We start from the raw sequence: 26,765 nt of genomic DNA, 5'->3' as shown, positions 1-26,765 counted from the left end.
AAGTAGCACAGGGTCAGAGGACAAGCACACTGAAGTGCTCTGGCTTAGAATACAAGGCAGCCAAGGGGAAAGAGACTTAATGGTGGGCGTCTACTACAGACCACCCAACCAAGGGGAAGAGCTAGACCAGGAATTCTTAAGTCAGCTCACAGACGTAGTTAGGTCAAAAGACGTGGTCATCGTGGGTGACCTGAACTTTCCAGACATCCACTGGGAAGAGCAGTCAGACAGGTCTGACCACTCACATAGGTTCCTAGCCAAAATGCAAGACCTCCATCTAACCCAGGAGGTGCACAGCCCCACCGGGGGAGGTGCCTTGTTGGACCTGGTGCTGGCCACAGGCGACAGCGATCACTGCCTGCTGGAATTCACCATCCAGCGCAAGGTGGCAAAGGCCTGCAGCAAGGCAGCAGCCCAAGATTTCAGGAGGGAGGACTTCAACAAGGAGAATAGTCGGGGAGGCACTGAGGTCCCGGAGGGGAGGAGAGTCAGGTGTCCAAGAAGAGCTGTCGCTCTTTAAGGAGATGATCCTCCAAGCCCAAAGGGAGGTAATCCCAACATGGATCAAAGGGAACAGGAGGGGGCAAAAGCCCCCATGGCTCACCAAAAGCATCTGAGAATGTCTCCTAGCTAAAAGGGAGGTGCACACCCAATGGAAGGGAGGGGCCATCACCAGGGAGGACTATATTGCAGTTGCTTGGGGATGCTGGGGGGCAGTCAGGAATGCCAAGGCAGAGGTGGAACTGGGACTAGCTTCCCAGATCAAGGACAACAAGAAGTCCTTTTTTAAATACAAAGGGGGCAAAAAGAAGGTTCCAGGTAATGTGGGGCCCCTGCAGGACACGTTAGGAAATTTGCTCATCACACCAGACAACAAAGCTAACTTATTTAACAACTTCTTTGCATCTATTTTCCTGAACAGGGACTGGATCAGCCCCCTCACCGGGCTCCCCTTGGGCCCCAGGGGAGGCGCACCTAGGCCAAGGGTCAGTGAGGATCTAGTCAGGGAACTTCTGGAGGGACTGGATGCATTTAAATCAGCTGGTCTGGACATTCTCCACCCCAGAGTGTTGAGGGAATTAGCTGAGGTCATTGCAGGACCCCTGGCACAGCTTTACGAGCACTCATGGTGCTCTGGTGTGTTGCTGGAGGACTGGGAGAGGGCCAATGTGGTTCCCATCTTCAAAAAAGGGAGGAAAGAGGATCCAGGAAACTATAGGCCAGTTAGTCTTACCTCAATCCTGGGTAAGCTTTTTGAGAGAATTATCCTGGCACATGTCCACAAGGGGCCAGTGGAGGAGCTTATGCTTAGGGACAACCAACACAGGTTCATTAGAGGCAAGTCCTGTCAGACCAATCTGGTGCCCTTCTATGACCAGGTCACCAAATCCTTAGACACAGGGGTTGCAGTTGACGTAGTCTTTCTGGACTTTCAGAAGGCCTTCGACAGTGTCTCTCACCCCATTCTCAATAAAAACTAGGGGACTGTGGTGTCGACACCTACACAGTCAAATGGGCCGCTAACTGGCTGGAGGGCCGCACCCAGACAGTGGTGGTAGACGGGTCATTTTCGACCTGGAGGGATGTGGGCAGTGGGGTTTGCAGGACTCGCTCCTCAGGCCCACGCTGTTCAACATCTTCATCAGTGACTTGGATGAGGGGTTAAAAAGCACCCTGTTCAAATTTGCTGACGACACTAAGATGTGGGGGGATGTGAGCATGCTAGAAGGGAGCAATAGGCTGCACTTGGACCTAGACAGGTTACAGGGGTGGGTGGATGAGAATAGGATGGGATTCAACACGGACAAGTGCAAGGTGATGCACCTGGGGAGGAAGAACCAGCACCATACCGACAGGCTGGGGAACAACCTTCTCGTCGGTGCAGAGGCAGAAAAGGATCTTGGATTCATCATTGATGACACCTGTGAGTGAAGAGAAATTATCAGGACTTGAACATGGGCCAGCAGCGTGGGGATGCAGTCAGGAAGGCCAACCATACCCTGTCATGCGTCCACAGATGCATCTCGAGCAGGTCCAAGGAGGTGATCCTCCCCCTCTGCGTGACACTGGTCAGGCTGCGTCCAGTTCTGGGCACTGCACTTCAAGAGGGATGTGGACAGCATGGAGAGGGTCCAGAGGAGGGCCACTCTCATGATCGGGGGCAGCAGGGCAGGCCCTATGAGGAGAGGCTACAGGACCTGAACCTGTTCAGCCTCCACAAGAGAAGGCTGAGGGGGGATCTAGTGGCCTGTTACAAGCTAGTCAGGGGGGACCAGCAGGCACTGGGGGAGTCCCTGTTTGCCTGAGCACCACCAGGAGTGACTAGAAATAATGGTCACAAGCTGGCAGAGGATAAATTCAGATTAGACATCAGGAGGCGTTACTTCACTGTCAGGGTGGAGCTGAAACCAACTTCCAAGCAAAGTGGTGCTGGCTCCTACCTTGAGGGTCTTTAAGACAAGGCTAGACAAACACCTTGTGGGGGGTCGTTTGACCCCAGTACTCTTTCCTGCCATGGCAGGGGGTCGGACTCGATGATCTGCTCAGGTCCCTTCCAACCCTAGAAACTATGAAACAAAATAAGAACAGAATGCCACCTATAATGCACACAGTTTATAACTCCTGATTTGGTTTTAACAGAGGGTTCATTAGAGTTGGATGCAGATAAGAATACAGGGTTCTAGTAGAAGCTTTAAATACCAGTCACAAAATGTCAGCACACCACACTGACATTTAATCCTACTTCCAAAAGAAAAACAGAACAGCGATACCACATTTTCTTTCATACAACATGCAACTTACTCCTCCACCCCGCATCACCTGCTAGAAGTTGTGGTGCATATTTTAAGCACCGTAATTATACATAGTAATAGCAGTAGCAGTTTCTGCATCTCAAGCTTCTGCCAAGAGAAAGGAAGTAAAAGTGGGAGGGGGGGGGGAGGGGCCGCGGAGAGCAGCACAGTGGAGAAAGCATTCTGCAGCTAGGGGCTTAACAGACAGCTAGTGTTTCACCACTGTTAGCTGCAGCTGTGCTTTCTTTTTCTTCTCCGTTCTGCCTTTCAAAAACAAGGTACACATCTTATTTGTGGGGTGATGTATACAAAGACACATGGTACTACATGATCAGACAGCCTGTATTAAAAGGCTTAATCTAATCTTGGTCCATGCACAGGCAGACTCCTGAAGTATAGAGATTCTGCCTCACTTTGCTACTTCAGACAAGAAAGCAAGCTAAAGGCACAGACACAATGTGTTTATACCAGCCAAAGTGAGGAGTGTTGATACAGTGTACACCTCAACACTTGAATCTAGCCCAGAATTACCTTAAGGAAAAGAAAAGTGTGCATAAAACTACACTTAAGTGTTGCGCGTCTGCAGCAACCCCAAGTTAGTCATCTGCTATAGCCAAACAGGCTATTATCTCTGTCCCTTGTTATCTAGAAGTTTAGCAGCTAATCTGGTCACATGTACATGTTCCAGACAGTAGTTTGATTCATAAAGCTGGGAGCGCGCACACACACAAAAAAAAGAGTCATGTGTCCTGACCCATAATCGTGCAGGATTAGGGTTCTGGACACCCAAATAGCTCTCTTGGTCTAGTTCTTTCAGTAGTCTAGTCCTCTCGATAGCCCTACTGTAATCAACTTACATTATCTAAAAATGATCAAGGGTTGACAACCTTTCAGCAATGGCAGGCCAGATTAACACAGTCCAGTCTCAAGGCAGGCTGATACTGCTGTCACCACTTCCTAATGAGGGTTATGATATTAGACAAGCTATAACAGACATGTTTGAAAAACACTAACTCACTGAGCATTAGTATTATCTCACACAGAAAAAAGTAGTCCCACCTAATGCCTCTGAAACTTCACATTTTTACTCTGTACCTCAATAAAAACTAAAAGTCAAAATGTTATTCTTAAAAGTGATCAGTATGAAAGAACAAAATGACTCCACCACTCAGACCAGTCAATAAACACCTAGTCAAGGAAGGAATGAGGAATGTGTGCTGGTGTAAAGTGTTTGTAGAAGCTTAGAAATTACTCCAGAAGTTACACAAGCGCACATGTAGCACATCTGCTGCCATCATCAACTGTCACTCCACAATAGCCAATTGTTCAACGCAAACTGGCTTTACAATAGCCAGGCACTGTAACAGTGCCTACTTTGCGCAAGCAGCTTGTGTCTTTTTGCTATAGAAGTTTACAGTGGAGTAAGGTCCAAGGTATAATCACATAGTAATCATGTGGTGTCTAAACCCTGAAGTTGACATGCCTTCAGTTTTGTCCGTATGACAAAAGAACCAGATTTGGTCTTCTACCTGGTCGTCCAAGCCTCAAAAATGCCACTTTCATACCCAGAAACAGAATGCCAACTTGTGCATATGTAGCTGTTTGCATGCATATGGCTTCTTGGACAGAACAGAGAACCTGTGTATAAGTAGCATTTTGTGATTTAACCACAAAGATGATTAAGTCTGCTAATCTAAGCATCCAGAAAAGAATATAAAGCCACATTAGGTCTTCAGCAGACAACCTAGACCCAGCCTAGCAACTTTACATAAAAGGGTTAATTTCATAGATCTCCCTGCCAGTGAAGAGCTAAGCCATAGGACAATGCCATTCACAAGGGGAGCACAATCATTTCTAAGGTACAATGCATCATTTTATTAAAAAAAAAAAGTAATTACTGTTTCCTCACATACCACATGCACCTTTCCCCAAAAAATTAGCTTTCCAAATTGGGGCTGCACTTCTTAAGCAGGAAAGCTGATTTTCTACACAGAATAGAAACATGAATATGCTGCATGATGGGTGATGCTGCTTTTCCTTCCCACCCCGTTCAGCAGTAGCATGGAGGGACGGGCAGCTCCAGGGGAGTTACAGTGGTCTCTCCTTTAACTGTTGCTCTATGTAAAATTTAAAACCAACTGCTTGGCAACAGCAGTGACATTTCTATTCAGGCAGTGCTGAAGCAGTCAGTTTACTTCATGGTTCATTGCAAGTCCTGATAATTTCTCTTCACTCACAGGTGTTAACAATCCTCCCACTTCTAGTGATCTTGATATTTCATGAATCAAGCTATCCTTTCTTTACTAATATTGCTGTTAGGAGAGAGACCAGAAGTAGCTATTTCATAGCCCTGCAAACTGGTTTTAGCTCTTTTGAAAATGGTATATCCACCCATGGAGTCCAGTCTTCAGCAGCTGCTAAATGTTTCACCTTCTGGCTAAGCAGCCAAGAACTACTGACAATTCAGCTGTGAAATGACTGAGACTGTAGCTTTTTCACGGGAAGGTAAGTGAAATAAGGATTAGGCTCCGTCTCTGCTCTATGAAGCCATAAATTGTGAAAAAACAAAACTAAAACATTTTGCCTTCCACAATAAATACAAGCTGTCTTATTTGGGGAGCATATGGCACACAAAAACATGGTAATTTTATTATGAAAAAACAAGTGAGGAATAACAGGCAATATTAAAATTCTTGCTGGTTTTCAATCATGGAAACTCCAGTTTCAAATTTAAAAGTAAAGTCATCAAATTAATCGCTGTATCAATTTGGTGGACTATAAATACTGCAATCAAAATACTATTAAAAGTAAATATTTCTTTATGTAAAAACATTAATCTATAAGAAAAAAAATTGCAAAAATGTGTCACGAAAAGCTTTACAAATGACCATACAGCTTTCTAGTATGTTCAGTGACAGTTTTGATTAATTACATGTTATATTTATATAGACTAAAGACTAAATTAAAGAGCTATATGCAAACCAACATATGCTATTTAAAATCGTGTTCTGCATATATTCAACTTACAGGATGAGTTGTTCAGATGCTGGTCACGAAGCGTGTGAAGTGCTCCTAATAATTTGTCCATTTTTTGCTTTTTACCTTGCAGCATTCGCATCTTGTTAAAAAGTTGTGCCTTCTCATCAGACAAGTGATCTGATATTGAAGAATTCCTGCTCTGGGAAACTTCCCTGGTAAGTGAAAGACTTTCTGCTTGCCTTCGATTATCTGGCACAGGTTGAGTCTTAAAAAAAAAGTTATTTAATTTTAGTACAAGTAACATGGAGATCCCATAGTTACTTTCTTCGTTATCCTCTCCCATTCCAGCTCCTACGCAACCTACGTCACATTACTGAGGTACAATTCCTTTATAACATGTTCAATATTTGTATAAATACAGTTATCTACATACAAAAATAATTATACTGATTTAGAAGGGTGGGGACAGGAAGAAGGCCTTACTGCATTTAATGTTGATACATTTTAACTGATTTACACATTTGTTCTATTCAATATAGTAAAAAGTTAGCAGTTGTTTCATTCTGGGGTACTTTCCTCATTTACCTTCTACTTACTGTGGAATAGGAATAGGTACCCAAAACACATTAGCTGACAGTGCTCACTGGCACTCCATATTTTACTCTTAAATGCCTATGGGTGTAGACAGATGGAACAGTTAGACTGATTTAAAGAGAAGGAAAATGAAGCTCAATTTGCATAGATATGGTAATAGGATTTAAGAAACAAGCTATTAACTGCATAAATAGACTTCAATTTCTTCAAATGAGCAGTAACTCAGAACACAGTCTTGCCTGTGGAATAGTTATAGATTTCTTAACACTCTTTGTTCAGTGCAAGTACACAAAAGTCAATAAATAACAAAACTAAGTTCTGTTGTTCGCAACTATGTTGGTAGCATAACAACAAAAAGATGATGGACTAAGAAATGTTAGCAATGCTTAACACATGTATTCAAAGGACACTCGGCAGGAAACCTGAACTAAAATATACACCAAGAAGGGATATAAGACAGTTACCTGAGAATCATGAAGCTGATTGTGAAAACGTTGGATCAAATCATTTAGTTCTTCATTTAGTTCAGATGTCAAACTTACTCCCGAAATGCTGCCTGTAGTCTCTGTTACAACTACAGAAAACAGTAAGTAATTACTGTACAGATCTTTGAAGCAAGAGGCCATTTTACTATTTAGGTTACAACTTAGCTTGTCAGATCAATGAGTGCTTGTCCGTGATGTAAAAGTCGTATACTACATATCTGAAAACCACGTTTGCTATAATACACATCTCCAACAAAGCAAAAGCTGGAGTTAAGCAAAGAGGAATTTGGAATATATAAATGTTTTTTTAAATGACTACCTGGAGGATTTCTGTTGGGTTTGTTTGTTTTTTTTAACTAAAAAAACCCACCCCTGCACCTCCCCAGAACCCCATTAACAACTTCTATAGATTATTTCTGCTATGTATACTTTAGTGAGAAAAGGCAAATCTCAGATCAAACAAAAGATGTTTCAAGGTCAGATTCCTTTAACACAAATTAGCACTGCGTGAAACTGGCAATTTTTATGGAACAACATTTTTAACATACATTTACAGTATGTGTGATGATCAGTGAGAAAGGGGAAAGGGGAGGGGTCTAAACTGTAAACCTCTTAATGCTTCAGAGTCTTAATTTTGTTTGATTAAAATACAATAATCAAGCGTATTAATAACTATATATTTCTTCTTCTATCAATAAGTCTTACACACATTTTCATTTCAAGTTCATCAATAGTTTGTCTTTAAAAATAGCAAATTATGGCATTAAGGTATAAAAAGTGTTTTTAAAGGTTCCATTTAGAGGACGAAATCTTGCATGAAACCCCAAAAATTACAGGTACTTCACAGCATTACAGAATACACATATTCAAGTATACACTGAGGATATCTTTTATCCTACAGTCAGCTTGCTGCTTTGTTAGCTTGTTAATAAAAAGTTCAGAGTTTATAGGTTAAACAGTGGTAGACAAGGTTCTTCCTCCATGTCTGAGAATTGTGTATCACGTAAAAAACACAGTACCCTCAGTCAGAAAAGGTAGCAGGAATCCACCTGGCATAGAGGTATAGGCTGGTAAGGAACCCAACTCTGAAAAAAGGGGGAAGGTGGCTGGGAGGGCAGCCAAGTGGCAGGTAGGGAACAAGGGGCCAGGGTCAGGCTGCCAGCCTTCCACCCACCACTTGCCTCATTGCTGCTGGTTTTCCTTGCAGTGGGGTTGGAGAAAGGGGGAAATAAAATTAAGATACCACCCCCAATAATTAGATTCTATACATGGAAACTTAGAACAAATTTTATAAAATTTCCCATGTATAGAATCTAAGGTGGGGGGGCTGTCTTTGAATTTACATTCTTGGATTCAGGCAAATATGTGGGTCCTAGCAGATGTTAGGTATTCATGCAATTACTGTGAAATACTACACATTCGGCCAAATTTATCATGCAATAAGATGGCAAACAATCCACAAAAATGCTCCCCAGTCAGTATCTTTCTGGCTACCTTGTATCAAGCTTTGATCTTAATGTGTGGTATGCAGTAGGGCTGTGCAAAATTTTGGCAGCCGTTTTGTTCTGGAGGTGTTTCGGGCCATTTTGGCATCCGAAACACCAAATCCAAATCAAAACGGAAGGCATCGAAATATCTCTGAAATTGAAACAAGGTATCCAAAATATTTCAGAAACGTTGCAGAAACGTTCAGAGTTTCAGAGCTGGGCTTGCAGGGAAACTGCTGCACTGCCATGCAACTTAGCTCTACAGAGAACAGAGATCTGCAATGGGTGCCCCCTCGCTGCCACTGCCTGCCCTGCGCTGCCTCAGTGACATGAAGCAGGCCATGGTGGCAAAGAGACCCCAGCGCAGATCTCTGCTCCCTGCGGAGCCAGGTCACCAGGCAGGGCAGTGTTGGTCCCTGCCACGCAATCTGGCTCTGCAGGTAACAGAGATCTGGGATAGTGTGGGGCAGGCAGTGGTGGCAAGCAGACCCTGACGCGGCTTTCTGCTCCCTGCAGAGCCAAGTCATGCAGCACGAACCAGACTTGCTCACTGCTCTGCACAGCTTCCTTGATCCACAATCCAGCATGACAGGGATCAGAGATCCGTGCAGGGGTCTCCCTCCCCCAGACGAGCTACCCACGGTCCCATCCTGCTCCCCACTAGGGCCCTGCAGCCCCTGACCCCAAACCCCACCCGGTTGGGCAGTACAGCCTGTTTGAAAAAGATTTGGATGAAACAAATCACTGTCCTCCCAAACAGCTGAATCCAAAACCAAACTGAAACACAGTCGTTTTGGACAGCCCTGGTATGCAGGTCACCATCAGGCTTTAAATGTCCCTGGGTACAGGAAGCCAATCGGCTCTTCATGTGCAGGGACATTCAAAGCCATCCTAAGCAGCCTGTTACTGTGTTGACACTTCTGCTGGGGGGAGGGGGGAAAAAGGGGTGTTAGTGAGCTCCCCAGTCCATAGCACCCACATCTTGGCACATGTGCAGTTGGCTGCACATGGTCCAGAAGTCAGAGCTCCACAATCCCCCACACCATGGCGTGTATGAAGCCTAGCACTTGACAGCTGGAGACTGCAGGCATGCTTAGAGAATGAAATGGTGCACCAGCAGCATACATGCCATGGCAAAAAAGTGAGGATCTGGGAGCTCTTAAGTGTCTGGGCTCCCCAGACACTGAATATCTAAAAAGCATGCCCACAGCTCAGCTGCAGGTGTGCCCAAATATAGGGAGCTGTTGATTAGGGAACTGTAGGCATATCTTTTCAAGGTCCACGTGAACAGAGAGCCTGGCAAGGATCTGGTTTGCAATGCTGGGCTTCTTGTGCACCAGCCATTAAGTCCCAAGGCCTAAGTTTTAATCCCTGACATCTCTCCCCTAAGAAAAGCAAAAAAACCCAAAGAAACCCAGATGTCCCACCCTTCCCATCTGGCTTAGCAGGATACAGACTTTTGGGATCCCAGTGGCGCAACTAAATTAATGTCTATCAGAGCCTTTTAAGGTACTCCTGTCCTTCCACCTACCAGAATCATCCATGACAGCAATTGCTTGTTCTGCTTTCTGCTGCAGAGCAAGAAGAACAGCTTGCCTTCCCTGAAGAGCTTTCAGCTGTTCCTGTTGTTGTAACATCCTTTTTAATAGATCATGTTGCTTCTTCAAATTCTCTAGCTCCTCTTTTGCCTCTTGCTGGGGGTCTCTGGCCTGAAAATAAGATTGGGAATTAATCATAGATGTGAAGAGATATGGAAACAGGACATCTCAACACAAGCAGGAAATTAGGATGGTACAGACAAAAGAACCCAAATAAAGTTTTCAGAAGTGTAAAGAGATGTAAATGAGGACATAATTACCCCTTTATACTTTTAGAGTTAGCTTTTTCCCCATGTCAAGTTACAGGGCAATTACTGTATCATGCACTGGGATATGTAGTAAGCATCAGTCTCTACATCTGTCAATAAAGCTTCTTTCAAGAACTATTTACAGTTCTCCCTTGAACTACATAAAGTTTATAAAAACTGTTTACAAAAACATTTATTTCATCAAGCCAGCAAATTAATCTTCCTATATATTTTTGCTGGATTGTGAGAGTGGAGAATGAATTCAAGTATACATAAAACTAAAGTTTTCTGCCACTAAACTCAATTTTGGTACTGAAATTGTTTTAGGAGTTTATGCAACCAACAACAACTCCCCTACATTTACTTCCTTAATTGGCCTAACAGTTCCATATCGAATGAAAAAAGTAACCAAAAAATCTAGTCACAAAAACATGTTATGTGACTAACCTAAAAAATTCTTTATGGGACTCAGCCCAGAATGATTTAATTATCCTCATAAACTCTAATTATTCCATCGTAAGTGTTAACAATTGCTCTGATCTCCATTCTGTAAAACCATATGTACACTATGATTCTGCATGTAGTTTCTTGGTACAGATTACAACTGAACACATTGTTTGATACTCTAATCAGTGTCGTACATATGTACAAAATGTCCCAGCCATCAAAATTTCTATTAGGGGTGCACCAATAAAGATATTCTTGGCTGATACTGATAGCCAGTTATTAATCAGCTGATACCAATGCCACAATGGATATTTAGTAATAAAGCTTAGTTCAAGCACCCCCACCACCATTTCTAAGCTTGGGGACGCTGATACAGGAGACACAGCAGCACTTTAATGAAAGTGCCACACCCTCACTGCCAGAGCATATGTAAAAGTGCCCCATGCCAGTTGCAGCCCCCACCCTTCAACCCTAGCCTCTGGGCAGCTGCCTGGGCCTGAGGCTGTCCAGGGCTGGGTTTTTGGGCCAGGCTCCCTGCTGGGAGAAGAACCCCGATTCACACAGCAGGAGGGAGCAGCTACTTTGGCCCCTGCCAAGCTCTAACTCCAGCCCCTGGGCCACAAACCCGCAAGCCAGTACACAGGGAAGGCAGGACTATTATCCCAAGCTCCCCCTACACCAGCAAACAGCAAGCAAGGTTGCCGGTGCCCCTGCAACTGGGAGCACCAATCCACTGACTAGCACTCCCATAGCTGGGAGCGCCAATCCACTGACTAGGATCCCAGCCCCAGGAATGTACCAGCCACATGTTTAATTTAAGACACAATGGGAACTGGCAACAAAATTATTACACATAGTTAGTGTACTAATTGGGGCTTATCCCCCGTTTCATCATGCTATTAACTGCACAGAAGTATAGGTGGGTTACTAGAAAAAGACATGACTTACTGGTTACATGTCTTAAACTGCTCAGGCTGCTGGCAGATGTTATGCTTAACACACAGCAAATGAGCCTAATACTCAGGCAGCTGTTTCTACCTCTTAGCTAATTATTTTTATTTAGATTTGTATCCCACTCCATGCAGAAAGGCTCAAATAGTTTACAATAAAGGTGGGGAATCTCAGAAAGGAAACAGGCAGATTTTTTTATGCATCCTAAAGTTCAGAAACATTTGACAATTTTAAACAAACAAGCAAACAAACAAGCAAACAAACGTTTTCAAGAGTAAGGAATACTCAAGTTTGTCAATGTTAAACATTCAGAAGCATCAATAAGAGGCCTTCAAAACATTTACTGGACCATTCACTGCAATTCTATAACACTTTCAGACAATTTCAGAGCATTAAAATTAATTAATATAAATATAACTGTTAAACCCCACTTTAGGAGAGACAAAGGAGGAAACCAAGGCATGGAAAGATCAAGTGATTTCCTCAAGATCACACAGTAAATCAGGGCAGAGAACACACGCAAAATGACTTCAGACAAAAAGAGTCAGTTTCTGAAATTCAGCTTTATCTACTAGTAGAGGACTTATTTTACAAAAACAATTAAGGCCCCAAATCCCAAAATTTGTTTTCCTAAAGAGGCATACATTGCACATTTCTATGGGAAACTCATTTGGTCACCTGTGCTGTTTTAAGCCAAAAAGAAAGATGTGTTTGGTTTTCCAATTTTACTTTCCCATATAAGTTCATAGAGGCAAAATAGCAGCATTAAAATAAAAAGCAGCCAAATCTGTAAAATTCTGAATATGAAGTTACATTAAAGCCAGTTTTAAAACACACTTCCCAGAAACAAAAGCACATGTGTGTTAAAGAGTTACTAAACCTGTACTTATGGAAAGTCAGATTAACTACTGAATAGACAGATTTAGCTTTTCTCTATTCAGAAAGGAAGATCTGTTGGCATTGAGAAAGAAATGAAAAGTTCATTTTTCACTTCCCAAAACAGTTCAACCTAAAACAAACACATGCATAGGAAAGATCTGTATTCAGTTAAAAGTAGGCCAGATGGGAAAAATGATGACACAGCAGTTACTAAGAACTTAAATACAAGGATATTCTACTGGGAAAAGATCCCACAGAAATAAATAACTTCGTTGTAAGTAAAGAATACATTTTAAAATAATTTAGTATTAATAATAGTACAGAAGCAAAAAAACTGGGGGCGGGGAGGAAAGGAGGGAGAGAGGAGAGAAGAAACAAAACAAAGCCAAAACACAAGCATCGACCTTATTTCGGAGGCTTTCCAAGATAATATTCTGAAGTGTACCTTTGATAGTAATCCACATTCTTGGTTATTAATCCTAATAGGCCAGATTTCCCTGCCATTCACAGCAGCTTTGTCACCTTTCCCTTTTGGACTTGCTGTACCGTCAATGTCTGAAACCTGTCCTTGTGAAGCTGAAATCCCTAGTTTCTCCTCAATGCAGGGCCGAATTCCCAGACTAAAAGATATCTCCTTTATCAAATAATTTTGGATGTTAGATCTTTAGCACACACTCCCACTTAACAAGCAATTTTAAGCTATAGGTTTTAAAGATGCAAGTAAACTAGGTCTGCAGATATAATGCAAACTAGCATTTCAACTAGATAAGTCATTCTTGTTTAATAGATTGTTTTATATTTTCAGTGTCATTGTTAAAAAAATCTTGTAAGTGGCAAAATTCCAAATATTAAGCACCATAATTACATTTAAAAGCTCTTATTTTGTAAACACATTCAACAGGCTAATTAAGGAAATCTTACTACTAAAATTCTTGAAGCCACACACAAGTGAAGTAATATCCTTCAAGTATAGAGAAAATGATAAATACCTTAAATATAAATATTTTTACTCTAGATCGGACATTTTCTTTCTATATTTTAAAAAATATTAATAATTAGATGAAAATCTTTATAATTTCTCATCCCTTCACGAGACTCAAAAGCAACTTCTCAAACTTAGGTACTGTCTGGGGGTTTTTTTAATTAACTTCTGGCTTGGCCTCTGTATTGTTTAAATGCTATTTTGGAGCTTCCGAGGGAAGTATGGCCTATGGAGCACTTGTATAGTATGGGCTCTCTATTTCCATGTGTTTAAACTGAATTATAAAGATAGCTAAAAACTATCCAAAATATTTATTATTCTCCATGTAACAGCAACTGCTCTAGTCACTACAGAAATATTATCTAATTAGAAATGGAAGAGGATGTGATTTGAACAGCAAATGCAAGGGTAAGCAGTCCACAAAATATTCTCTGAAGGTGATCCATTGCTTTGATGAAAGAAGTTGAGAATTCCTACACTAGAGCAATGCTTCCACTGTATTACTGCAGACTTGCACCTCAACAAGATAGATTTCATAGACATTAGGGCTGGAAGGGACCTCAGGAGATCGAGTCCAGCCCCCTGCCCAAAGGGCAGGAAGTCAGCTGGGGTCATAGGATCCCAGCAAGATAAGCATCCAGTTTACTCTTGAAAATAGGGTCCACAGTAACAAATGCCATGTAAACAAGTTCAGATAATCTGCAAGAATTCTCCTGGGCTTGTTTCCTAGTAGAAACACACTTACTCAGAAGCACTTGAGCAGATATTGGAATACTTGAGCCTCTGAGGAACAGAGATCTTGCAGTGCTGATGCTGCACAGCCAGAGGACCGCTACACATACATGTCAGCATGCTCTGCAGGCTTCCTCAGTTGGCCTGGTAACAGATGGCAGCATTGCAGACTTGCCCCAGTAGGTTGACAACGAGCAGTCTGGATCAGCCAGTGCCTCCCTGCAGCACAATGTGGGGACTGTGAAGGGGGTGTTTTCTGTGTCTTGCCTGGTGGGAGCAGAAGAGTCCAGCCCACAAGTAACAAACTGCCTCATGAGGGACCTGTGGTGGTGACGGGGGAAGGTGAGGGAAGGGACATGAGCGAAGCACCCCGAGATGCTGGAGGACTGTGTTGCAGCTCCTCTCAGAACAGGATGCATAGACATTTACTCTCCCCAATTTATGCCTGATTGTTCTCTGGTTATTTTTTTCCTGGAGCAGCCATTTTTGCTCCAGGAGAAAAAGTCTGAAAACCTGCACTCTTGTGCTTCATACTGAGAGAATACCAAATCAAGTAGAAGCCAAATGTCTGTATGTGGCCAAACTGGTTTCCATCCCTCTGTCCAGCAGTTTTCCCACTAGCAAAAATGCACCATTATAAAGCTAAGCTTTTCTGCACCAAAACCATGATACCCTGTTGTTACAGTACATATTAAAGCCATTGTTAAAAAGTCTGTAAAAAAAAAAAAGTTTACAGACTGATCAAGAAGCATTGCTACAACAAAAGCTTTTAAGAACATTTTATATATAAATATATATTTTTATTCACACACACATAAGAGTTCAATAGTTTAGATCTCCTTAAACCAAAACTTTATATTATCAGTTATGAAATCAGGAAACAAAACAAGTCTTCATTTCTACCACCTTAATTATTAAAAGACAGCTTACCGTGGTATCTGAAGCTTCAGACTGCACATCTATGTTTAGTGATGTGCTCTCAGCTACAGAACCAGATCCCACAGCTGAATCTATAGTCCGAACATCCTCCTCCTCATTTTCTCTAGCCTGAAATATTTCAGTGGCATAAATCAAAAGCTAAATAAATGGGGTAGTAAAAGTGAATTAAGGACGGTACTACATCTTGAAATGAACTCCACCAGTGGTACTATCAAATTTTCAGCAGTCAACTCCTATGATTTTCAAAATAGCTTACAAGATATATATTTAAGTTACCAAACTTACAAGCATCTTTTGCAAAAATTTCAGGTAAGATTTCTCCTGGTCTTTAAGATGATCTATAAGATGCGATAAGCGTTCAACATTAGCAGATCTTTCATTTTTCTCTACAAGATCATCACGCATGGAGCTGGCCTTAGCAATATAGTCACGAATTTGAACCAGTCTGCTCACAATCTGCAACAACACACAGTAATTGCAATCATTTTATCATTAGTTTTAATATTGGTGTGATGTACAACGATATGATAATGCAAAATAAACTAAATATAGGCAAATAAAAGAGTTAATGTACTTAAAATATTCCTGTAAGTGGTTTAAGATGCAGACTTCAGAATGCCCTATGCACACAAAGTTACAAATTTCAGGTCTGACAAAGAACAAATATGGTGGGATCATTCGTGAAAATCTATACTGTTTTTACAAATGATTAAAATGTGTAGAGTGAACAAAGACTTAAGAGGATTTTTACTAGTATGTAGCATTTCTAGCATTATGCAATCAGAAATCCTTGCAACAAATTAGATCTAAAAAAATAAATCTTCTGAAACTTGTTTCCTTTTTTACAAAAATTAAGAGTAACAAACAAAATATAATAGCAGATTTTGTAAAAGGATTAGACAATATATAATACCTGACTACTATCCATAGCAGGTTCTCCTCTTCCATCTTCTTGAGCAGCAATCTGACAATTTTGCAAGAAGTCTTTACTCAGAGAAGATGCAAATGACTCTTTACATTGAGATGATCCAATTTCTTTTTTTTGAGAATCTGCAGCAGCATCTTTGCCTTTATTAGTGTTAATCTGCAGTGATAGGAAATTGAATGGCTTTCTGTTTTCATTAAGTTGGCGTTTGTTGTTAGCAGCTGTTGCTCTGCCTTGAGAATCACTTCCAATGCTCCTCTAGACAAAAACAAGACAAAGGAAATGAACATTTCTTGAAAATACTATTCAGATTTCTTCTTGGTGTTTGTGGGGTGACACTTTCTTGCAGCATTACTGGGCAGGTCTAGAATTGGAAGCTGTAATCATTTTCACTTTCTAGCCATAAGACCATTCCTAGAGGATAATGACTGATAAATTGTGGCGGGGACCCCACAAACACCAAGAAGATTTGATAAGAAGTTCAGCACCCTCCAGCATTTGAATGAAGTTTTTAAAATGTTTTACTAAGATTCTGGCCTTGGACCTTGCTCTGGACACCATCTCTCTGCATAATAAATATTATGTTCATCTTTCTTTGCTGGTGCATAAGAAAGGGGCAGCATTTGATACTGAATCCCTCTACATCCTACATCTTTCTTATCTAACCTCCTTTTTTTCCCTTCTTTGAAATCTTTCCCCATCTGTAGTTGCAATTTTCTTCCCTTCCCCAGTCCCCACATCTAACGCGATATTACTAGCATATTTACTAATGCTATTCAAAACTCCATAGGCAGCAGTGAAGTTAACAAGTAACATCCAGTTTCATACTAGTGTTGCCTCAGAAAGCTACCAGCACCAACAGGGACTCTACCTTCAGAGTCTGGAAGACAACAGTGAATCAGAACTGGTTACCTTAATTTCCCTCTCATGGTTGTGATTTACCTTAACTGCAAACAAACTTTTGCCTGCAGTCAATTATATTTCTACCCCCAACACCTTGCTGACAAAAGCTTCCTGTTAATTATTAGAGAATGTATTTATAAATCCTTGAAGCTGCTTATCATTCCTTCGCTGGACAACATACAACTTGGCACTGTATTCCTAGAGAAAAATTCGTAGACTTTGCCCATGAACTCAGCAGAAGAGTAGTAAACCTTACAGAACTCAATTATGGGGTTCCTGGCACCAGAAAGACTGCATTAAAATTCAGGGAGCTATATTTTCAGAAAAGATATTCAAGAAAACAGATGTATGTATTTAGTATCTATTCACTCCCACAGTCACATCACAACACTAAAATCCTGATGTAGAAAACTTAGTCGTATAAAGTGGCATAAAATGGTCATCTTAAACAAACAAGCAAAAAACCAATTCCCTCCCCCCCCGCAAACTTGAAAATACCTGAATACCATGGGCAGAAAATATCTACCTTTCTAAACATATTTAATTCAAAATCTGATAGGTTGTAGGTTTTGGTTGTTTTTGCTTTAAGCTTGAAGTGGGCAGCCTCAGAGGGACACTTTGAATGTCTACACTAGAGAGACGGGCTATTATTTCAGCTGGAGGGCAACAACTTGACAAGTTTTGGTGAGCTGTTGAGGGCCACACCATTAAAATTCATGGTGAAAATATCATTTTAACAAGTTATACATAAAAAGCAAATAATATGATAAAACTCAAAACATCTACTACAAATATTTTAATTTTATTTCAAAAAATAATTTTTGTCCCGATTTATGGGGGGGGGGTTGAGTAGTGTATATAGAGGCAATTGTATAATAGCTCAAAACAAAGGCTCTCCCCTAAGGCAACCAAAACTAGCCAGCAGAACACTCAGCCAAGGGAGTATGCCCTTACACTCAGCAGAACTGTGCCACTACCCTAACCAACCACCCCAATATCACAAAGAAGCTCCCAACTCAGCCTGCACCCTGACACGTCCCCTCAAGACCCACCTGCACCCCACCCCATCCTGTCCACTTGCCCCCACACTGAAAGCCTACCAGCCCCCTCCAGTCTACTCCAGCTACCCAACCAGGCCATACAAGCTGTGCCCATCTACAGTCTACATCTACCTACAGACTCCCTTACCCCCAAAAACCTGACCCCAGTGCACATTTGGGTGGACAGGACAGGAGCAGGGGTGAGTGGTGTTGCCAAAGCCCAGCATCCCCTGCGGTGCCAGCAGAGGCTGGACCCACCATCCACAAGCCAGATCATAGAATCAGTGAGTCGGAAGGGACCTAGACAGATCATCAAGTCCAACCCCCTGCCATGGGCAGGAAGGAGAGCTGGGGGTGGGAAGGGTCATAAGACCCCAGCCAGGTGCCTATCCAGTCTCCTCTTGAAGATTTCCAGGGAAGGTGAGAGCACCACCTCTCTGGGAAGCCTATTTCAGGCTCTGGCCACCCTTACAGTGAAGTAGTTCTTCCTAATATCTAACCTAAACCTAACCTCCCTCAGCTTGTGGCCATTGTTCCTGGTGACTCCAAGGGGGGCCCTGGTGAACAGACTTTCCCCAAGTCCCTGCTGCTGGCCCCTGATAAGGTTGTAGGCAACCACAAGATTCCCCCCTCAGTCTCCTCTTGCGGAGACTGAAGAGATTCAGCCTCTCCTCATAGGGCTGGCCATGGAGGCCCTCAACCATACGAGTGGCCCTCCTCTGGACCCTCTCCACATCTCTCTTGAAGTGCGGCACCCAGAACTGGACACAGTACTCCAGCTGTGGCCTGACCAGCGCCGCACAGAGGGGAAGCAAGACCTCTCTGGACCTGTTAGTGATGCCCCTGTTGATGCATGACAAGGTGCGGTTGGCTCTGCCTACTGCTTCATCGCATTGAAGACTCACATTCATCCTGGAGTCAATCATGACTCCAAAATCCCTCTCTGCCTCTGTGCTGCCGAGAGGGTCAGCCCCTAACCTATAACCATAACGCTAGTTCCCTCTCCCCAGGTGCAGCACTCTGCACTTGTCCTTGTTGAACTGCATCCTGTTCAGGTCCGCCCACTTTTCTAACCTATCCAGGTCTGCCTGGATGCGGTCCCTGCCTGCTGGTGTATTCACTTTACCCCACAGCTTGGTGTCATCAGCAAACTTGAACAGGGTGCTCTCCACACCCTCGTCCAGGTCACTAATGAAGATGTTGAACAGCACTGGCCCAAGGACCGAGCCCTGGGGGACTCCGCTGCCCACACCCTTCCAGGTCAACATCGACCCGTCCACCAACACCCTCTGGGTGCGCCCCTGGAGCCAGTTTGCCACCCATGTGACTGTGCATTCATCAATGCTGCAGTCCCTCAGCCTGCCCACCAGAACTGAGTGGGACACTGTGTCAAGGGCCTTCTGGAAGTCCAAGAAGATGACATCGACTTCCTCCTTCACATCTAAGCTCTTTGTTACCTGGTCACAGAAAGAGACCAGGTTGGTCAGGAAGGATCGGCCTGGCACAAACCTGTGCTGGCTACCCCTCAACATCACTTCCCCTGCAGGGCTCTCACAAATGTGGCCCCTGATAATTTTTTCAAAGACCTTCCCCAGGATAGAAGCGAGGCTGACTGGTCTGTAGTTGCCAGGTTCTTCCTTCCTCCCCTTCTTGAAAATAGGGACTACACTGGCCCTTTTCCAGTCCTCAGGGACTTGGCCCAAGCACCAGGAGTCCTCAAACAGCCGTGCCAATGGCTCCGCAATGACACCAGCCAATTCCCTCAGCACCTGCAGATGAAGGTCATCCGGGCCCATACATCTAAGCCCTCCAGGTAATCCTTAACTAGGATAAAGTCAACTGGCCAAATACCCCTGATCCGATTATCAAAAGATGACAGATTTCTCCAGTTTCTATACATTTAACTTTAAGTATTTCTACGAACCTGATCCAAATCACTGAAGTTTATTCTTTGTTTAAGCTTTTCTAATTCAGCCTGCTCTGGGACAGACATCTGGGTCATATATCTGGTGTGAGGAAAACTATGAGGAGTCCTCATCTTTCGTCGTCCCATTTCTGGTGAAGACTCTGGAGATATGTCATTAGTAAGTCTTGTTTCACCTTCCCCACCAATTTTTTTCTTGTTTTTCTCTGAAGACCTATTTGCTTTCTTCTGTTGACTTCCCCAGTCCTTTAGGAAAAAAACATTCTGTTAGCTTTACTAGGGGGAAAGTAGTATTACTTTAAAGAAACTTTGTCTATACTTTATTTAAAAAGGGGGGGGAAAAAACCTCAGAATGTTCTCTATGACTGCTTACATGTAAAATCATGTTAGAAATGTTTTTTTGTGAGGAGAAAAACAACAACAAAACCTGACAGCAGTTCTTAATTTGTGTTCAGAAATACTTCGCTAAATGGAAACAAAGTTACAACTGACTTTTTCTCTGTGGGTACTCACAAATTATAAGCCTTAGCTTTAATGGCAACGTTCAGTCAAGTATTCTAAACCTTTTCCCCTCAACTTAATAATGTACATTTTTTTAGATAAGCAATTCAGCTTTGACAGAACATTTTGTGATCAATGATAAGCAATGAAGCAATCTGTCTTCTCTTTTTATTATAAATTTGCACTTGTTGATTTACGTTGGTTTCAGCTGGATAAACAATATTAGAACCTGAGAACATAAAAGAAAATTAATCAGGAAGCAGGTTTAAAACCAAGAGAAAAGTTTCTTGATACAGTACGCTAGTATCTTGTGTAATTCATTGCCACAAGATGTTGTACAAGGTAACAACTTAATCAGATTCAGAAGATTAGACAAATTCATACAGGGTAGGTACATCAGTGGATATTACATGGCAGCAGGGATGTAACCCCTGAATTAGGAGCATCTAGGCCCCAAGTGCTAAAAAATGCAAGGAAAGAAGGGTAGGAAACAAATGAATTTGGTTAAGTATCTTGAAGAGTACAAGGTTATCTGGAGCAGCCAGCATGGATTCTGCCAAGATCAAGTCATGTTTAACCACCTGATTTCCTTCTACGATAAGCTGACAGCTTCTGTAGATGGGGGGAGGAAGTGGATATAATGTACCTTGACTTTAGTAAGACTTTTGACATTGTCTCCCATGACATTTCTCATATAAAATCTAAGGCAATACACAGACTATACCAGTGATTTTCAACCATACTACCATGAGATCCTTTCAAGGGTGCTGTAAGATACCACACAATGTTAGCACTGTTAAGTGTTCAAAAAGGATTCACAAGATAGACCCAAAGATTTCAAATAGAAACCCATTCTGTTAAGAGCATTCTAACTTGTGGTCTTTCCAAGTTCTCTGCAACAGAAAAATGTCTCCATTATTTTTCATACTCAAAAAATGAGTGAAACACAAAAACTAACGTTTTCCAAAGGAAGCCTTGATTCTAACAAGGCTGAGAATCGCTGAACTATATGAAAGTACGTCAGGCGGGTACAAAACCAGCTGGATCACTGTGCCTCAAAAAGTAATCATAAATGGCTTAAAATCCAATTGGGAGGAGGTATCAAGCATTCCCCAGGAGTCCATCCTGGGTCCAAGTACACACTTAGCAAATTTGCAGATAATATCAAGTTCAGTGGAGTTGCAGATACTTTGGATAGTAGGGCAAAGATCCAGAATGACCTGGATAAACTTGAGAAATGGTCCCAAAAAAATCAATCAGATGAAGTGCAACAAGGACAAGTGTGAAGTCCTGCACTTGGGATGGAATAACTGCATATACAAATACCAAGTATAGAATGACTGGAAAGGCTGCAGTACTCCCAAGAAGGACTTGGAGGTTACAGTGGACTGACCATAAGCAGAATCTGAGCCCACAGTGTACTCCTGGTTCCAAAGACAGCCAACCGCATATGGACTGTATTGTTAACAGGAATGTTATCCACAAATACAACAGAAGTAATTCTTCTGCTCTATTCTGTGCTGTTGGGCCTTATCTGGAGTACTGGATCCAGTTTTGGGCCCCACACATCAAAAAAGACATGGGCAGAGTGGAAAGAGTCCAACAGACAGTGACAAAAACAAACAGAAGTCTGGGAAGCAGGACTCATGAGGAAAAGCTGAAAGAGCTCAGGCTATTTATTTTGGAGAAGAGAAAACTGAAGCAGGGTTTTTAACAATCTCCAAATACCTAAAGTGCAATTACAAAGAGGATGCCTTTTCTCTGTGGTTACAGGTGACAGGACTAGGAGCAATGGTCACAAATCAGAGCAGAGGAAATTTAGGTTGGAGACCTGGAGGAACTTTCTGTCTATAAAGATGTTCAAGCACTGGAAGAGGTTACTTAGAGAAGTTGTGGGATCTCCATCCCTTGAACATTTTCAGGAGCAGGTCAGACAGACTCTTGACTGTGATGGTTTAGACAGGGATGATCTCACCTTGAGTGGAAAGGATGGACTAGATAACCTCATGAGGTCCCTTCCAGTCCTACTTTTCTATAAACCTGTAAAGCCTGCACAAGTATTCCTCCCCTAGCATTTGCTCTCGTGACAGTGATAAACCAGTGGTCTGACCTAGCATTGCATTTCTTGTATTCACATATCACCTACTGCAGGGACAGGCAATTATTTCATCTGGAGGGCCGCTTCATGAGTTTCGGTGAGCTGTCAAGGGCCACAAGGGTAGCCTCACCCCTTGAAGGGGGCCCTGCCTCCTGGTTGCCATCTTGGACCAGAAGTCCCACCCCCCTAATCCCTGACCTTTGCCACCAGAAGTCCTTGCCCTTGTCCCAGAAGTACTCCTTTTGGGAGAGAGAGTACTGCCATCTTGAAACGAGAAAAAAAATCATATACATATACACTTCTGAAGGGATGTGCAGGCTTGCAGAGCGGCAGCAAGGGCCAAGGCCTACAGACAGTTTATGGAGGGGCCCTGTGGGTGGGATGGAATATCTTGGCGGGGCAGATTTGGCCTGCAGGCCATATTTTGCCTGCTCCTGACCTACTGTATAACGTGGTAACTGAAAAGATTAAGATTATACCGTATTGTTCAGCCGGTCATCAAGGCTCTCATTGCTCCAGCTAGGCAAGTCCCGCTCATTCATGCCTTCTTCAAAGGGACCACCTCCCGTTGCCATGATGTATAATCAACAATAAATACTTCTACAACAAAAAATTATAAATAATTAACCTAGCATAATGTAGCATATTTCCCATATGCACTAAACATTAACTATCCTTCCTTTAAAAAAGGAGCCCAAACTGAATTCAACACCGCACCACAAAAATCAATAAAGCAGAAACATCTTAAATGTACAGATCCTCAGAAATTTAGAGAAAAGAGCTATTATCAAAAATATTTTATAACCAAGATGATTTTAGCCAAAAAAAAAAAATTAAAGAGGAAAAATGTCAAAACTTGGAAGGGGCATATTTCAAAGAAAAACTCTTTCTAGTCCACTGTTTGGATGCCCCTTTCAAGTTATGATATCTGAACAGTGGACTAGAAAGGTTCTTAACCCGTTAAATGCTAGCATGAAGTAGCTGAAACAAGACAAGTTTTCCCTGCGTCAGCACAGAGAGAATGTTTGGAACTGGCACTTCCCCCCCATCATGGAATCAGGTCTAAGGCCCACATCTGCACGCAAGATTCAACCCACAGGTCACCAGTTACCAAACCTGGTCTAAACCACAGTATACACCAGGGGTCACCAATATTTTGGGCAAAGTGCCATAATCACCCACAATCTCAACTTGTAAGACTGCTGACGTGCCAGAGGCAGACTGCAGGAGAGCCATGAGAGGCCTGATCCTTGTTATGGCAGTGTAGCCTGACCCCTTCCTTACCATCTGCTCCACAGCACACGTGCCAAGCAACATTCCTTTCTGTGCCATGCTGTGGTACCCATGCTAGGGGTTACCTACCCCAGTATAAACTATCATACTACAACAGAAAATTAGGCTCATGGTCCAAATACTTATTAGCCCAATTTAGCTACCAGCAACAAACCACTTCCTCACCTATAAAGATAATATACAGTTTTGCAGATAGTATATTAACATATTATTGTATATGCTCCCCATACCATTCCAGCACCTGGTAGCTCAACTTGGAGACCAAAATAAAAGAGAAAGAACACTGATAGTCAGAATTCCATTCCCACCCCAAATACTTCCTTTCAAATTTTCTAAGATGGCACAGTCCAGATGCATATATTACTAACTTGTATAATTTAAATACCAAAGTGGCCTTTTTGAATCCAGCTGGGAATGATGCTAAGAGAGTTATACTGTTAGAATGTTCTCAAATACATTGTGCCTAACTATTTTGGATAAAGTAAAGCATCTATCACATTCCCAAGTAGTTACAACAACCCTTACTTGTCAGTCCAGTTCCACGTATACAAAGGTTCTTTATGTATACATAACATTTTTTCTTCAGTATAGGTCAGAAGTCAGCCCAAAATTCACCATAGCCCCCCACCCAGTGCCACCGCACCCACCCCAAGTGCAACCCAGCCCAGCCCCACAGTAGGAAAAGCCTGGTACCACCCCAGGCCCAGCCCACCCTCACTCCAGGCACAGATCCAGGGGCAGCCCCCCACCATTGCCCTCCAAGGAGCATGCGCAGCAGCGGGAACCCTGTAATAGATAATTAAATACAGTTCAATGCAAGGAAAATTCATAACATTTGTTTCTTACTCTTCTAGTTAGGCTTTTCTTCTTCCTTTTCTTCTTATCTGCTATTTTCAGCAGAGAGAAAGCTTTGCTGTCCTCAAACACTCCCTTTTATGCTGTCACCACAGTATCACTAACAGCATGAGGTTTTGCAGGTTAGTTAATGTTCAGTATTTTTCTGTGATCTGAACATAAATAAACAGTGAATGCTAATGAGATCACAAAGAAACCTCTGTCTGAAAACTGGTATGTGCTCTAGTCATAATAACCTAGCCTTACTAGAACTGAGAAGCAAGCCATACCAAAAACTTTCAGCTTATTTCACCAGTGCATCTGATGCCGTTTATGTCTAGTTGGTACAGTACCTGTCTTATCGAAAAGAACATCATGCACAGAAAAGATAACTTCTGAATTTAAGAATGATCCTTTCTGAGAACTCATTTTTAATTAGACAATCACATTTGCAGAATGGCAACATCCACTTGCTTTTAATATCAAATCCTCTCAGAAAGCCAATACTTGATTTTGCCATGCAGTCTCCTAGTTCATCGGTTACAGAAAATTTTGTACTTACACCAGTTTAAGCAATACCAAAACTGGTGACTGCACAAACTGCAGTGAGAAAGACCAAAATGTGTACCAGATCCAAGTCCAGTGAACTTCTGCCACTAGATAAAAACTCACCAAATATTTTACAAAGACGCTCAGCTAAAACGTTAAGGCTCTGAAACGCCTTTGAATTTCACAGGACTCTCCCCCATGCATGCACACACATATCAAATCTAACACATCCTACCCTGGAATGGCAGCAAAGTCCCAAAAGATTTAAAAGGGGCTTAACATGACTTCCAAAGCAGAAGTTCAGAAGTCCGTTTAAGTTGTCCTAGAGAGCTTCAAATCTGCCTTCAAGTGGTTTGTTTTTTGTTTCTTAGGGGTCACACTCTCCTAACGTTTTAAAATGTTCCCCCTCCCTCTTCTGCAGGCAAGCTTTGCAGGCCTGTAGGTTTGGCAACTTCAAAAACATGCTCAACTTGTAAGATGCTGGTCGGGGTGCCAGGGGCAAACAGTGGGAGAGCCACGAGTGGCCCAATCCTTGGCAGGACAGCGCAGCCCGGACACCTTCCCTGCTGCCCGCCCCGTGGCACGTGCAGAGCAAAATCGAGGGTGGCCGCCGTGCAGGCGCCGCACAGCCTTGCCCGCCCGCAAAGCAGAGGCCAGCTGAGAGCAGCCACGTCCCCCTCGCAGCCCCGCCGAGAACACCCGCGGGCGCGACGCCCAAAGCAAAGGGCCGTGTCTAAGGCCACAAGCCCCGCAGGCCGTCAGGCAGGTCCCCGCTCACCTCCCCGGGCCCAGCCAGGGCCGGCCTCCGGGCGCCCCCGTCCCCGCTGCTGCTGGCGCCGCGCAGACAATGGCAGCGGGGGGCGAGTGACGGGTGCGGCCGGGCCGAGGCGCGCGCTGTGGCGGGCGGGCCCAGAGCCAAGCGGCGTCGCCTTGGAGAGGGACAATCAACACCCGCCCGGGGGCCCCGCCCACCCGGCCGGGCCGAGACAGGAGGTGTGGCCGTTACCTGCGCGGCGGGTCCGGCGCTCGCGCCCAGGGATCGGGCCAGGCCGCGCCGCGGGCAGGAAAAGAGGGGCCGGCGTTGCACGGGCCCCTCACGCACCAGTCCTAACGGCCGCCATATTGACCGCCGCAACTGCTCCGCCGGGGGGAAAGGCGGGTACAGCACGTTACTTAGTAACCTGCGCCTGAGGGAGTCTCTTCCGCGCCCCCCCCCCACGTGACCCTCTATGGGGCTATTCGGCGCGGCGGGAAACCACTGCAGTCTGTATCCAGCGCCCCCATTGGTTCAAAGGGGTGCCGGAGGTAAGACGCTACGTCCCGGTATGCCTTGCGCGATGCCGCACAGCATGCTGGGAGTTGCAGTCCCTTTTGGTGGCATTGCCTTGGGGCTTGGCGCTTTGTCGCAGGTGGCCCGAGGGCTGTGAAGCGTTGGAGGCCTGCGGCCTGCATAGTGTGAGACAGGTGCAGAGTGCAGACACCGCTGGGGGTGGGGCAGGGCGGGGAGTCCCCTGGGCAGGAAGCCCCAGCAGCAAGGAGAGGTAATGTTCCTGCTGCTGCGGAGTCAGGCAGAGAGCAGGCTGGA

General features: G+C 43.5%; 1 protein-coding gene across 11 annotated transcripts in view; it reads right to left on the bottom strand.

Moving 5' to 3' along the window:
- Positions 1-26,420, bottom strand: part of PCM1 (pericentriolar material 1) — a 73,922-nt gene extending 47,502 nt beyond the window's left edge. For 4 of the 11 annotated variants that reach the window (XM_090036027.1, XM_090036031.1, XM_090036032.1 and 1 more), the window contains exons 1-10: positions 26,187-26,420; positions 24,644-24,804; positions 22,984-23,104; positions 19,906-20,151; positions 16,027-16,296; positions 15,399-15,569; positions 15,105-15,221; positions 9,869-10,046; positions 6,830-6,939; positions 5,820-6,036 (exon numbers count right to left, since the gene is read on the bottom strand). In XM_090036027.1, coding sequence (XP_089892153.1) covers positions 5,820-6,036; positions 6,830-6,939; positions 9,869-10,046; positions 15,105-15,221; positions 15,399-15,569; positions 16,027-16,296; positions 19,906-20,151; positions 22,984-23,079 — 1,405 coding nt within the window. In that variant the 5' untranslated portion in view covers positions 23,080-23,104; positions 24,644-24,804; positions 26,187-26,420. Of the gene's footprint in view, positions 1-5,819; positions 6,037-6,829; positions 6,940-9,868; positions 10,047-15,104; positions 15,222-15,398; positions 15,570-16,026; positions 16,297-19,905; positions 20,152-22,983; positions 23,105-24,643; positions 24,805-25,958; positions 26,121-26,186 lie in introns of those variants that run through there. The other 7 variants (XM_090036033.1, XM_090036034.1, XM_090036035.1 and 4 more) reach the window with 5 other exon arrangements.
- Between the last annotated feature and the right edge of the window lie 345 nt (positions 26,421-26,765).

Source organism: Crocodylus siamensis, chromosome 2, assembly GCF_052110815.1.
Source record: "Crocodylus siamensis isolate JL-2025a chromosome 2, ASM5211081v1, whole genome shotgun sequence".
Lineage (NCBI taxonomy): Eukaryota > Metazoa > Chordata > Crocodylia > Crocodylidae > Crocodylus > Crocodylus siamensis.
Note: the sequence above shows the minus strand (reverse complement) of the source record. Positions and strands in the feature narration are given on the sequence as shown.